Below are 14544 nucleotides of genomic sequence, written 5' to 3'. Positions count from 1 at the left end.
ATCATCTTCTTAACTCCTCCTCTCCTCTGTGTAGATGTGACTGCTATCATCTTCTTAACTCCTCCTCTCCCTCTGTGTAGATGTGACTGCTATCATCTTCTTAACTCCTCCTCTCCTCTGTGTAGATGTGACTGCTATCATCTTCTTAACTCCTCCTCTCCTCTGTGTAGATGTGACTGCTATCATCTTCTTAACTCCTCCTCTCCTCTGTGTAGATGTGACTGCTATCATCTTCTTAACTCCTCCTCTCCTCTGTGTAGATGTGACTGCTATCATCTTCTTAACTCCTCCTCTCCTCTGTGTAGATGTGACTGCTATCATCTTCTTAACTCCTCCTCTCCTCTGTGTAGATGTGACTGCTATCATCTTCTTAACTCCTCCTCTCCTCTGTGTAGATGTGACTGCTATCATCTTCTTAACTCCTCCTCTCCTCTGTGTAGATGTGACTGCTATCATCTTCTTAACTCCTCCTCTCCTCTGTGTAGATGTGACTGCTATCATCTTCTTAACTCCTCCTCTCCTCTGTGTAGATGTGACTGCTATCATCTTCTTAACTCCTCCTCTCCTCTGTGTAGATGTGACTGCTATCATCTTCTTAACTCCTCCTCTCCTCTGTGTAGATGTGACTGCTATCATCTTCTTAACTCCTCCTCTCCTCTGTGTAGATGTGACTGCTATCATCTTCTTAACTCCTCCTCTCCTCTGTGTAGATGTGACTGCTATCATCTTCTTAACTCCTCCTCTCCTCTGTGTAGATGTGACTGCTATCATCTTCTTAACTCCTCCCTCTCCTCTGTGTAGATGTGACTGCTATCATCTTCTTAACTCCTCCTCTCCTCTGTGTAGATGTGACTGCTATCATCTTCTTAACTCCTCCTCTCCTCTGTGTAGATGTGACTGCTATCATCTTCTTAACTCCTCCTCTCCTCTGTGTAGATGTGACTGCTATCATCTTCTTAACTCCTCCTCTCCTCTGTGTAGATGTGACTGCTATCATCTTCTTAACTCCTCCTCTCCTCTGTGTAGATGTGACTGCTATCATCTTCTTAACTCCTCCTCTCCTCTGTGTAGATGTGACTGCTATCATCTTCTTAACTCCTCCTCTCCTCTGTGTAGATGTGACTGCTATCATCTTCTTAACTCCTCCTCTCCTCTGTGTAGATGTGACTGCTATCATCTTCTTAACTCCTCCTCTCCTCTGTGTAGATGTGACTGCTATCATCTTCTTAACTCCTCCTCTCCTCTGTGTAGATGTGACTGCTATCATCTTCTTAACTCCTCCTCTCCTCTGTGTAGATGTGACTGCTATCATCTTCTTAACTCCTCCTCTCCTCTGTGTAGATGTGACTGCTATCATCTTCTTAACTCCTCCTCTCCTCTGTGTAGATGTGACTGCTATCATCTTCTTAACTCCTCCTCTCCTCTGTGTAGATGTGACTGCTATCATCTTCTTAACTCCTCCTCTCCTCTGTGTAGATGTGACTGCTATCATCTTCTTAACTCCTCCTCTCCTCTGTGTAGATGTGACTGCTATCATCTTCTTAACTCCTCCTCTCCTCTGTGTAGATGTGACTGCTATCATCTTCTTAACTCCTCCTCTCCTCTGTGTAGATGTGACTGCTATCATCTTCTTAACTCCTCCTCTCCTCTGTGTAGATGTGACTGCTATCATCTTCTTAACTCCTCCTCTCCTCTGTGTAGATGTGACTGCTATCATCTTCTTAACTCCTCCTCTCCTCTGTGTAGATGTGACTGCTATCATCTTCTTAACTCCTCCTCTCCTCTGTGTAGATGTGACTGCTATCATCTTCTTAACTCCTCCTCTCCTCTGTGTAGATGTGACTGCTATCATCTTCTTAACTCCTCCTCTCCTCTGTGTAGATGTGACTGCTATCATCTTCTTAACTCCTCCTCTCCTCTGTGTAGATGTGACTGCTATCATCTTCTTAACTCCTCCTCTCCTCTGTGTAGATGTGACTGCTATCATCTTCTTAACTCCTCCTCTCCTCTGTGTAGATGTGACTGCTATCATCTTCTTAACTCCTCCTCTCCTCTGTGTAGATGTGACTGCTATCATCTTCTTAACTCCTCCTCTCCTCTGTGTAGATGTGACTGCTATCATCTTCTTAACTCCTCCTCTCCTCTGTGTAGATGTGACTGCTATCATCTTCTTAACTCCTCCTCTCCTCTGTGTAGATGTGACTGCTATCATCTTCTTAACTCCTCCTCTCCTCTGTGTAGATGTGACTGCTATCATCTTCTTAACTCCTCCTCTCCTCTGTGTAGATGTGACTGCTATCATCTTCTTAACTCCTCCTCTCCTCTGTGTAGATGTGACTGCTATCATCTTCTTAACTCCTCCTCTCCTCTGTGTAGATGTGACTGCTATCATCTTCTTAACTCCTCCTCTCCTCTGTGTAGATGTGACTGCTATCATCTTCTTAACTCCTCCTCTCCTCTGTGTAGATGTGACTGCTATCATCTTCTTAACTCCTCCTCTCCTCTGTGTAGATGTGACTGCTATCATCTTCTTAACTCCTCCTCTCCTCTGTGTAGATGTGACTGCTATCATCTTCTTAACTCCTCCTCTCCTCTGTGTAGATGTGACTGCTATCATCTTCTTAACTCCTCCTCTCCTCTGTGTAGATGTGACTGCTATCATCTTCTTAACTCCTCCTCTCCTCTGTGTAGATGTGACTGCTATCATCTTCTTAACTCCTCCTCTCCTCTGTGTAGATGTGACTGCTATCATCTTCTTAACTCCTCCTCTCCTCTGTGTAGATGTGACTGCTATCATCTTCTTAACTCCTCCTCTCCTCTGTGTAGATGTGACTGCTATCATCTTCTTAACTCCTCCTCTCCTCTGTGTAGATGTGACTGCTATCATCTTCTTAACTCCTCCTCTCCTCTGTGTAGATGTGACTGCTATCATCTTCTTAACTCCTCCTCTCCTCTGTGTAGATGTGACTGCTATCATCTTCTTAACTCCTCCTCTCCTCTGTGTAGATGTGACTGCTATCATCTTCTTAACTCCTCCTCTCCTCTGTGTAGATGTGACTGCTATCATCTTCTTAACTCCTCCTCTCCTCTGTGTAGATGTGACTGCTATCATCTTCTTAACTCCTCCTCTCCTCTGTGTAGATGTGACTGCTATCATCTTCTTAACTCCTCCTCTCCTCTGTGTAGATGTGACTGCTATCATCTTCTTAACTCCTCCTCTCCTCTGTGTAGATGTGACTGCTATCATCTTCTTAACTCCTCCTCTCCTCTGTGTAGATGTGACTGCTATCATCTTCTTAACTCCTCCTCTCCTCTGTGTAGATGTGACTGCTATCATCTTCTTAACTCCTCCTCTCCTCTGTGTAGATGTGACTGCTATCATCATCTTAACTCCTCCTCTCCTCTGTGTAGATGTGACTGCTATCATCTTCTTAACTCCTCCTCTCCTCTGTGTAGATGTGACTGCTATCATCTTCTTAACTCCTCCTCTCCTCTGTGTAGATGTGACTGCTATCATCTTCTTAACTCCTCCTCTCCTCTGTGTAGATGTGACTGCTATCATCTTCTTAACTCCTCCTCTCCTCTGTGTAGATGTGACTGCTATCATCTTCTTAACTCCTCCTCTCCTCTGTGTAGATGTGACTGCTATCATCTTCTTAACTCCTCCTCTCCTCTGTGTAGATGTGACTGCTATCATCTTCTTAACTCCTCCTCTCCTCTGTGTAGATGTGACTGCTATCATCTTCTTAACTCCTCCTCTCCTCTGTGTAGATGTGACTGCTATCATCTTCTTAACTCCTCCTCTCCTCTGTGTAGATGTGACTGCTATCATCTTCTTAACTCCTCCTCTCCTCTGTGTAGATGTGACTGCTATCATCTTCTTAACTCCTCCTCTCCTCTGTGTAGATGTGACTGCTATCATCTTCTTAACTCCTCCTCTCCTCTGTGTAGATGTGACTGCTATCATCTTCTTAACTCCTCCTCTCCTCTGTGTAGATGTGACTGCTATCATCTTCTTAACTCCTCCTCTCCTCTGTGTAGATGTGACTGCTATCATCTTCTTAACTCCTCCTCTCCTCTGTGTAGATGTGACTGCTATCATCTTCTTAACTCCTCCTCTCCTCTGTGTAGATGTGACTGCTATCATCTTCTTAACTCCTCCTCTCCTCTGTGTAGATGTGACTGCTATCATCTTCTTAACTCCTCCTCTCCTCTGTGTAGATGTGACTGCTATCATCTTCTTAACTCCTCCTCTCCTCTGTGTAGATGTGACTGCTATCATCTTCTTAACTCCTCCTCTCCTCTGTGTAGATGTGACTGCTATCATCTTCTTAACTCCTCCTCTCCTCTGTGTAGATGTGACTGCTATCATCTTCTTAACTCCTCCTCTCCTCTGTGTAGATGTGACTGCTATCATCTTCTTAACTCCTCCTCTCCTCTGTGTAGATGTGACTGCTATCATCTTCTTAACTCCTCCTCTCCTCTGTGTAGATGTGACTGCTATCATCTTCTTAACTCCTCCTCTCCTCTGTGTAGATGTGACTGCTATCATCTTCTTAACTCCTCCTCTCCTCTGTGTAGATGTGACTGCTATCATCTTCTTAACTCCTCCTCTCCTCTGTGTAGATGTGACTGCTATCATCTTCTTAACTCCTCCTCTCCTCTGTGTAGATGTGACTGCTATCATCTTCTTAACTCCTCCTCTCCTCTGTGTAGATGTGACTGCTATCATCTTCTTAACTCCTCCTCTCCTCTGTGTAGATGTGACTGCTATCATCTTCTTAACTCCTCCTCTCCTCTGTGTAGATGTGACTGCTATCATCTTCTTAACTCCTCCTCTCCTCTGTGTAGATGTGACTGCTATCATCTTCTTAACTCCTCCTCTCCTCTGTGTAGATGTGACTGCTATCATCTTCTTAACTCCTCCTCTCCTCTGTGTAGATGTGACTGCTATCATCTTCTTAACTCCTCCTCTCCTCTGTGTAGATGTGACTGCTATCATCTTCTTAACTCCTCCTCTCCTCTGTGTAGATGTGACTGCTATCATCTTCTTAACTCCTCCTCTCCTCTGTGTAGATGTGACTGCTATCATCTTCTTAACTCCTCCTCTCCTCTGTGTAGATGTGACTGCTATCATCTTCTTAACTCCTCCTCTCCTCTGTGTAGATGTGACTGCTATCATCTTCTTAACTCCTCCTCTCCTCTGTGTAGATGTGACTGCTATCATCTTCTTAACTCCTCCTCCTCTGTGTAGATGTGACTGCTATCATCTTCTTAACTCCTCCTCTCCTCTGTGTAGATGTGACTGCTATCATCTTCTTAACTCCTCCTCTCCTCTGTGTAGATGTGACTGCTATCATCTTCTTAACTCCTCCTCTCCTCTGTGTAGATGTGACTGCTATCATCTTCTTAACTCCTCCTCTCCTCTGTGTAGATGTGACTGCTATCATCTTCTTAACTCCTCCTCTCCTCTGTGTAGATGTGACTGCTATCATCTTCTTAACTCCTCCTCTCCTCTGTGTAGATGTGACTGCTATCATCTTCTTAACTCCTCCTCTCCTCTGTGTAGATGTGACTGCTATCATCTTCTTAACTCCTCCTCTCCTCTGTGTAGATGTGACTGCTATCATCTTCTTAACTCCTCCTCTCCTCTGTGTAGATGTGACTGCTATCATCTTCTTAACTCCTCCTCTCCTCTGTGTAGATGTGACTGCTATCATCTTCTTAACTCCTCCTCTCCTCTGTGTAGATGTGACTGCTATCATCTTCTTAACTCCTCCTCTCCTCTGTGTAGATGTGACTGCTATCATCTTCTTAACTCCTCCTCTCCTCTGTGTAGATGTGACTGCTATCATCTTCTTAACTCCTCCTCTCCTCTGTGTAGATGTGACTGCTATCATCTTCTTAACTCCTCCTCTCCTCTGTGTAGATGTGACTGCTATCATCTTCTTAACTCCTCCTCTCCTCTGTGTAGATGTGACTGCTATCATCTTCTTAACTCCTCCTCTCCTCTGTGTAGATGTGACTGCTATCATCTTCTTAACTCCTCCTCTCCTCTGTGTAGATGTGACTGCTATCATCTTCTTAACTCCTCCTCTCCTCTGTGTAGATGTGACTGCTATCATCTTCTTAACTCCTCCTCTCCTCTGTGTAGATGTGACTGCTATCATCTTCTTAACTCCTCCTCTCCTCTGTGTAGATGTGACTGCTATCATCTTCTTAACTCCTCCTCTCCTCTGTGTAGATGTGACTGCTATCATCTTCTTAACTCCTCCTCTCCTCTGTGTAGATGTGACTGCTATCATCTTCTTAACTCCTCCTCTCCTCTGTGTAGATGTGACTGCTATCATCATCTTAACTCCTCCTCTCCTCTGTGTAGATGTGACTGCTATCATCTTCTTAACTCCTCCTCTCCTCTGTGTAGATGTGACTGCTATCATCTTCTTAACTCCTCCTCTCCTCTGTGTAGATGTGACTGCTATCATCTTCTTAACTCCTCCTCTCCTCTGTGTAGATGTGACTGCTATCATCTTCTTAACTCCTCCTCTCCTCTGTGTAGATGTGACTGCTATCATCTTCTTAACTCCTCCTCTCCTCTGTGTAGATGTGACTGCTATCATCTTCTTAACTCCTCCTCTCCTCTGTGTAGATGTGACTGCTATCATCTTCTTAACTCCTCCTCTCCTCTGTGTAGATGTGACTGCTATCATCTTCTTAACTCCTCCTCTCCTCTGTGTAGATGTGACTGCTATCATCTTCTTAACTCCTCCTCTCCTCTGTGTAGATGTGACTGCTATCATCTTCTTAACTCCTCCTCTCCTCTGTGTAGATGTGACTGCTATCATCTTCTTAACTCCTCCTCTCCTCTGTGTAGATGTGACTGCTATCATCTTCTTAACTCCTCCTCTCCTCTGTGTAGATGTGACTGCTATCATCTTCTTAACTCCTCCTCTCCTCTGTGTAGATGTGACTGCTATCATCTTCTTAACTCCTCCTCTCCTCTGTGTAGATGTGACTGCTATCATCTTCTTAACTCCTCCTCTCCTCTGTGTAGATGTGACTGCTATCATCTTCTTAACTCCTCCTCTCCTCTGTGTAGATGTGACTGCTATCATCTTCTTAACTCCTCCTCTCCTCTGTGTAGATGTGACTGCTATCATCTTCTTAACTCCTCCTCTCCTCTGTGTAGATGTGACTGCTATCATCTTCTTAACTCCTCCTCTCCTCTGTGTAGATGTGACTGCTATCATCTTCTTAACTCCTCCTCTCCTCTGTGTAGATGTGACTGCTATCATCTTCTTAACTCCTCCTCTCCTCTGTGTAGATGTGACTGCTATCATCTTCTTAACTCCTCCTCTCCTCTGTGTAGATGTGACTGCTATCATCTTCTTAACTCCTCCTCTCCTCTGTGTAGATGTGACTGCTATCATCTTCTTAACTCCTCCTCTCCTCTGTGTAGATGTGACTGCTATCATCTTCTTAACTCCTCCTCTCCTCTGTGTAGATGTGACTGCTATCATCTTCTTAACTCCTCCTCTCCTCTGTGTAGATGTGACTGCTATCATCTTCTTAACTCCTCCTCTCCTCTGTGTAGATGTGACTGCTATCATCTTCTTAACTCCTCCTCTCCTCTGTGTAGATGTGACTGCTATCATCTTCTTAACTCCTCCTCTCCTCTGTGTAGATGTGACTGCTATCATCTTCTTAACTCCTCCTCTCCTCTGTGTAGATGTGACTGCTATCATCTTCTTAACTCCTCCTCTCCTCTGTGTAGATGTGACTGCTATCATCTTCTTAACTCCTCCTCTCCTCTGTGTAGATGTGACTGCTATCATCTTCTTAACTCCTCCTCTCCTCTGTGTAGATGTGACTGCTATCATCTTCTTAACTCCTCCTCTCCTCTGTGTAGATGTGACTGCTATCATCTTAACTCCTCCTCTCCTCTGTGTAGATGTGACTGCTATCATCTTCTTAACTCCTCCTCTCCTCTGTGTAGATGTGACTGCTATCATCTTCTTAACTCCTCCTCTCCTCTGTGTAGATGTGACTGCTATCATCTTCTTAACTCCTCCTCTCCTCTGTGTAGATGTGACTGCTATCATCTTCTTAACTCCTCCTCTCCTCTGTGTAGATGTGACTGCTATCATCTTCTTAACTCCTCCTCTCCTCTGTGTAGATGTGACTGCTATCATCTTCTTAACTCCTCCTCTCCTCTGTGTAGATGTGACTGCTATCATCTTCTTAACTCCTCCTCTCCTCTGTGTAGATGTGACTGCTATCATCTTCTTAACTCCTCCTCTCCTCTGTGTAGATGTGACTGCTATCATCTTCTTAACTCCTCCTCTCCTCTGTGTAGATGTGACTGCTATCATCTTCTTAACTCCTCCTCTCCTCTGTGTAGATGTGACTGCTATCATCTTCTTAACTCCTCCTCTCCTCTGTGTAGATGTGACTGCTATCATCTTCTTAACTCCTCCTCTCCTCTGTGTAGATGTGACTGCTATCATCTTCTTAACTCCTCCTCTCCTCTGTGTAGATGTGACTGCTATCATCTTCTTAACTCCTCCTCTCCTCTGTGTAGATGTGACTGCTATCATCTTCTTAACTCCTCCTCTCCTCTGTGTAGATGTGACTGCTATCATCTTCTTAACTCCTCCTCTCCTCTGTGTAGATGTGACTGCTATCATCTTCTTAACTCCTCCTCTCCTCTGTGTAGATGTGACTGCTATCATCTTCTTAACTCCTCCTCTCCTCTGTGTAGATGTGACTGCTATCATCTTCTTAACTCCTCCTCTCCTCTGTGTAGATGTGACTGCTATCATCTTCTTAACTCCTCCTCTCCTCTGTGTAGATGTGACTGCTATCATCTTCTTAACTCCTCCTCTCCTCTGTGTAGATGTGACTGCTATCATCTTCTTAACTCCTCCTCTCCTCTGTGTAGATGTGACTGCTATCATCTTATTAACTCCTCCTCTCCTCTGTGTAGATGTGACTGCTATCATCTTCTTAACTCCTCCTCTCCTCTGTGTAGATGTGACTGCTATCATCTTCTTAACTCCTCCTCTCCTCTGTGTAGATGTGACTGCTATCATCTTCTTAACTCCTCCTCTCCTCTGTGTAGATGTGACTGCTATCATCTTCTTAACTCCTCCTCTCCTCTGTGTAGATGTGACTGCTATCATCTTCTTAACTCCTCCTCTCCTCTGTGTAGATGTGATTCTTATCATTTCTTAACTCTCCTCTCTCCTCTCCTCTGTGTAGATGTGACTGCTATCATCTTCTTAACTCCTCCTCTCCTCTGTGTAGATGTGACTGCTATCATCTTCTTAACTCCTCCTCTCCTCTGTGTAGATGTGACTGCTATCATCTTCTTAACTCCTCCTCTCCTCTGTGTAGATGTGACTGCTATCATCTTCTTAACTCCTCCTCTCCTCTGTGTAGATGTGACTGCTATCATCTTCTTAACTCCTCCTCTCCTCTGTGTAGATGTGACTGCTATCATCTTCTTAACTCCTCCTCTCCTCTGTGTAGATGTGACTGCTATCATCTTCTTAACTCCTCCTCTCCTCTGTGTAGATGTGACTGCTATCATCTTCTTAACTCCTCCTCTCCTCTGTGTAGATGTGACTGCTATCATCTTCTTAACTCCTCCTCTCCTCTGTGTAGATGTGACTGCTATCATCTTCTTAACTCCTCCTCTCCTCTGTGTAGATGTGACTGCTATCATCTTCTTAACTCCTCCTCTCCTCTGTGTAGATGTGACTGCTATCATCTTCTTAACTCCTCCTCTCCTCTGTGTAGATGTGACTGCTATCATCTTCTTAACTCCTCCTCTCCTCTGTGTAGATGTGACTGCTATCATCTTCTTAACTCCTCCTCTCCTCTGTGTAGATGTGACTGCTATCATCTTCTTAACTCCTCCTCTCCTCTGTGTAGATGTGACTGCTATCATCTTCTTAACTCCTCCTCTCCTCTGTGTAGATGTGACTGCTATCATCTTCTTAACTCCTCCTCTCCTCTGTGTAGATGTGACTGCTATCATCTTCTTAACTCCTCCTTCTCCTCTGTGTAGATGTGACTGCTATCATCTTCTTAACTCCTCCTCTCCTCTGTGTAGATGTGACTGCTATCATCTTAACTCCTCCTCTCCTCTGTGTAGATGTGACTGCTATCATCTTCTTAACTCCTCCTCTCCTCTGTGTAGATGTGACTGCTATCATCTTCTTAACTCCTCCTCTCCTCTGTGTAGATGTGACTGCTATCATCTTCTTAACTCCTCCTCTCCTCTGTGTAGATGTGACTGCTATCATCTTCTTAACTCCTCCTCTCCTCTGTGTAGATGTGACTGCTATCATCTTCTTAACTCCTCCTCTCCTCTGTGTAGATGTGACTGCTATCATCTTCTTAACTCCTCCTCTCCTCTGTGTAGATGTGACTGCTATCATCTTCTTAACTCCTCCTCTCCTCTGTGTAGATGTGACTGCTATCATCTTCTTAACTCCTCCTCTCCTCTGTGTAGATGTGACTGCTATCATCTTCTTAACTCCTCCTCTCCTCTGTGTAGATGTGACTGCTATCATCTTCTTAACTCCTCCTCTCCTCTGTGTAGATGTGACTGCTATCATCTTCTTAACTCCTCCTCTCCTCTGTGTAGATGTGACTGCTATCATCTTCTTAACTCCTCCTCTCCTCTGTGTAGATGTGACTGCTATCATCTTCTTAACTCCTCCTCTCCTCTGTGTAGATGTGACTGCTATCATCTTCTTAACTCCTCCTCTCCTCTGTGTAGATGTGACTGCTATCATCTTCTTAACTCCTCCTCTCCTCTGTGTAGATGTGACTGCTATCATCTTCTTAACTCCTCCTCTCCTCTGTGTAGATGTGACTGCTATCATCTTCTTAACTCCTCCTCTCCTCTGTGTAGATGTGACTGCTATCATCTTCTTAACTCCTCCTCTCCTCTGTGTAGATGTGACTGCTATCATCTTCTTAACTCCTCCTCTCCTCTGTGTAGATGTGACTGCTATCATCTTCTTAACTCCTCCTCTCCTCTGTGTAGATGTGACTGCTATCATCTTAACTCCTCCTCTCCTCTGTGTAGATGTGACTGCTATCATCTTCTTAACTCCTCCTCTCCTCTGTGTAGATGTGACTGCTATCATCTTCTTAACTCCTCCTCTCCTCTGTGTAGATGTGACTGCTATCATCTTCTTAACTCCTCCTCTCCTCTGTGTAGATGTGACTGCTATCATCTTCTTAACTCCTCCTCTCCTCTGTGTAGATGTGACTGCTATCATCTTCTTAACTCCTCCTCTCCTCTGTGTAGATGTGACTGCTATCATCTTCTTAACTCCTCCTCTCCTCTGTGTAGATGTGACTGCTATCATCTTCTTAACTCCTCCTCTCCTCTGTGTAGATGTGACTGCTATCATCTTTAACTCCTCCTCTCCTCTGTGTAGATGTGACTGCTATCATCTTTTAACTCCTCCTCTCCTCTGTGTAGATGTGACTGCTATCATCTTCTTAACTCCTCCTCTCCTCTGTGTAGATGTGACTGCTATCATCTTCTTAACTCCTCCTCTCCTCTGTGTAGATGTGACTGCTATCATCTTCTTAACTCCTCCTCTCCTCTGTGTAGATGTGACTGCTATCATCTTCTTAACTCCTCCTCTCCTCTGTGTAGATGTGACTGCTATCATCTTAACTCCTCCTCTCCTCTGTGTAGATGTGACTGCTATCATCTTCTTAACTCCTCCTCTCCTCTGTGTAGATGTGACTGCTATCATCTTCTTAACTCCTCCTCTCCTCTGTGTAGATGTGACTGCTATCATCTTCAACTCCTCCTCTCCTCTGTGTAGATGTGACTGCTATCATCTTCTTAACTCCTCCTCTCCTCTGTGTAGATGTGACTGCTATCATCTTCTTAACTCCTCCTCTCCTCTGTGTAGATGTGACTGCTATCTTCTTAACTCCTCCTCTCCTCTGTGTAGATGTGACTGCTATCATCTTAACTCCTCCTCTCCTCTGTGTAGATGTGACTGCTATCATCTTCTTAACTCCTCCTTCTCCTCTGTGTAGATGTGACTGCTATCATCTTCTTAACTCCTCCTCTCCTCTGTGTAGATGTGACTGCTATCATCTTAACTCCTCCTCTCCTCTGTGTAGATGTGACTGCTATCATCTTCTTAACTCCTCCTCTCCTCTGTGTAGATGTGACTGCTATCATCTTCTTAACTCCTCCTTCTCCTCTGTGTAGATGTGACTGCTATCATCTTCTTAACTCCTCCTCTCCTCTGTGTAGATGTGACTGCTATCTTCTTAACTCTTCCTCTCCTCTGTGTAGATGTGACTGCTATCATCTTCTTAACTCCTCCTCTCCTCTGTGTAGATGTGACTGCTATCTTCTTAACTCCTCCTCTCCTCTGTGTAGATGTGACTGCTATCATCTTCTTAACTCCTCCTTCTCCTCTGTGTAGATGTGACTGCTATCATCTTCTTAACTCCTCCTCTCCTCTGTGTAGATGTGACTGCTATCATCTTAACTCCTCCTCTCCTCTGTGTAGATGTGACTGCTATCATCTTCTTAACTCCTCCTCTCCTCTGTGTAGATGTAACTGCTATCATCTTCTTAACTCCTCCTTCTCCTCTGTGTAGATGTGACCGCTATCATCTTCTTAACTCCTCCTCTCCTCTGTGTAGATGTGACTGCTATCTTCTTAACTCTTCCTCTCCTCTGTGTAGATGTGACTGCTATCATCTTCTTAACTCCTCCTCTCCTCTGTGTAGATGTGACTGCTATCATCTTCTTAACTCCTCCTCTCCTCTGTGTAGATGTGACTGCTATCATCTTCTAACTCCTCCTCTCCTCTGTGTAGATGTGACTGCTATCATCTTCTTAACTCCTCCTCTCCTCTGTGTAGATGTGACTGCTATCATCTTAACTCCTCCTCTCCTCTGTGTAGATGTGACTGCTATCATCTTAACTCCTCCTCTCCTCTGTGTAGATGTGACTGCTATCATCTTCTTAACTCCTCCTCTCCTCTGTGTAGATGTGACTGCTATCATCTTCTTAACTCCTCCTCTCCTCTGTGTAGATGTGACTGCTATCATCTTAACTCCTCCTCTCCTCTGTGTAGATGTGACTGCTATCATCTTAACTCCTCCTCTCCTCTGTGTAGATGTGACTGCTATCATCTTCTTAACTCCTCCTCTCCTCTGTGTAGATGTGACTGCTATCATCTTCTTAACTCCTCCTCTCCTCTGTGTAGATGTGACTGCTATCATCTTCTTAACTCCTCCTCTCCTCTGTGTAGATGTGACTGCTATCATCTTTGTGGTTGCCAGCAGCAGCTACAACATGGTCATAAGGGAGGACAACAACACCAACAGGCTACGGGAAGCCCTGGACCTCTTCCGCAGTATCTGGAATAACAGGTCTGTTTAGATCTAAATGTACTATAAGTACAAAAGTTTGTGGACACCCCTTCAAATTAGCGAATTCGGCTATTTCAGCCTCACCCGTTGCTGACAGGTGTATAAAATCCAGCACACAGCCATGCAATCTCCATAGACAAACATTAGCAGTAGAATGGCCTTACTGAAGAGCTCAGTGACGTGGCACTGTCATAGGATGCCACCTTTCCAACAAGTCAGTTCGTATAATTTCTGCCCTGCTAGAGCTGCCCCGGTTAACTGTAAGTGCTGTTATTGTAAAGTGGAAACGTCTAGGAGCAACAACGGCTCAGCTGCGAAGTGGTAGGCCACACAAGCTCATAGAACGGGACCGCACTGAACGGGACCACACTGAAGCGCGTAGCACGTAGAAATTGTCTGTCATCAGTTGCAACACTCACTACCGAGTTCCAAACTGCCTCTGGAAGCAACATCAGCACAAGAACTGTTCGTTGGGAGCTTCATGAATGGGTTTCCATGGCCGAGCAGCCACACACAAGCCTAAGATCACCATGCGCAATGCCAAGTGTCGGCTGTAGTGGTGTAAAGCTTGCCGCCATTGGACTCTGGTGCAGTGGAAACGCATTCTCTGGCGTGATGAATCACGCTTCACCATCTGGCAGTGCCAACTGTAAAGTTTGGTGGGGGAGGAATAATGGTCTGGGGCTGTTTTTCATGGTTCGGGCTAGGCCCCTTAGTTCCAGTGAAGGAAAATCTTAACGCTACAGCATACAATGACATTCTAGACGATTCTGTGCTTCCAACTTTGTGGCAACAGTTTGGGGAAGGCCCTTTCCTGTTTCAGCATGACAATGCCCCCGTGCACAAAGCGAGGTCCATACAGAAATGGTTTGACGAGATCAGTGTGGAAGAACTTGACTGTCCTGCACAGAGCCCTGACCTCAACCTCATCGAACACCTTTGGGATGAATTGGAACGCCGACTGCGAGCCAGGCCTAATCGCCCAACATCAGTGACCGACCTCACTAATGCTCTTGTGGCTGAAAGGAAGCAAGTCTCCGCAACAATGTTCCAACTCCCATATTCATGCCCATGATTTTGGAATGAGATGTTCGACGAGCAGGTGTCCAC

At 44.9% G+C, this 14544-nt stretch overlaps 1 protein-coding gene across 2 annotated transcripts in view; it reads left to right on the top strand.

Moving 5' to 3' along the window:
* LOC121535714 (guanine nucleotide-binding protein G(olf) subunit alpha) overlaps positions 1-14544 on the top strand; it is a 168365-nt gene that overhangs the window by 135464 nt on the left and 18357 nt on the right. For both annotated transcript variants that reach the window (XM_041842975.2, XM_041842976.1), the window contains exon 8: positions 13314-13434. In XM_041842975.2, the coding sequence (XP_041698909.1) occupies positions 13314-13434 (121 nt within the window). The remainder of the gene's footprint in view (positions 1-13313; positions 13435-14544) is intronic.

The sequence above is a fragment of the Coregonus clupeaformis genome, chromosome 21 (genome assembly GCF_020615455.1).
Source record: "Coregonus clupeaformis isolate EN_2021a chromosome 21, ASM2061545v1, whole genome shotgun sequence".
Lineage (NCBI taxonomy): Eukaryota > Metazoa > Chordata > Actinopteri > Salmoniformes > Salmonidae > Coregonus > Coregonus clupeaformis.
The sequence above is the reverse complement of the archived record's forward strand: the minus strand, read 5'-3'. Positions and strand labels throughout refer to the sequence as shown.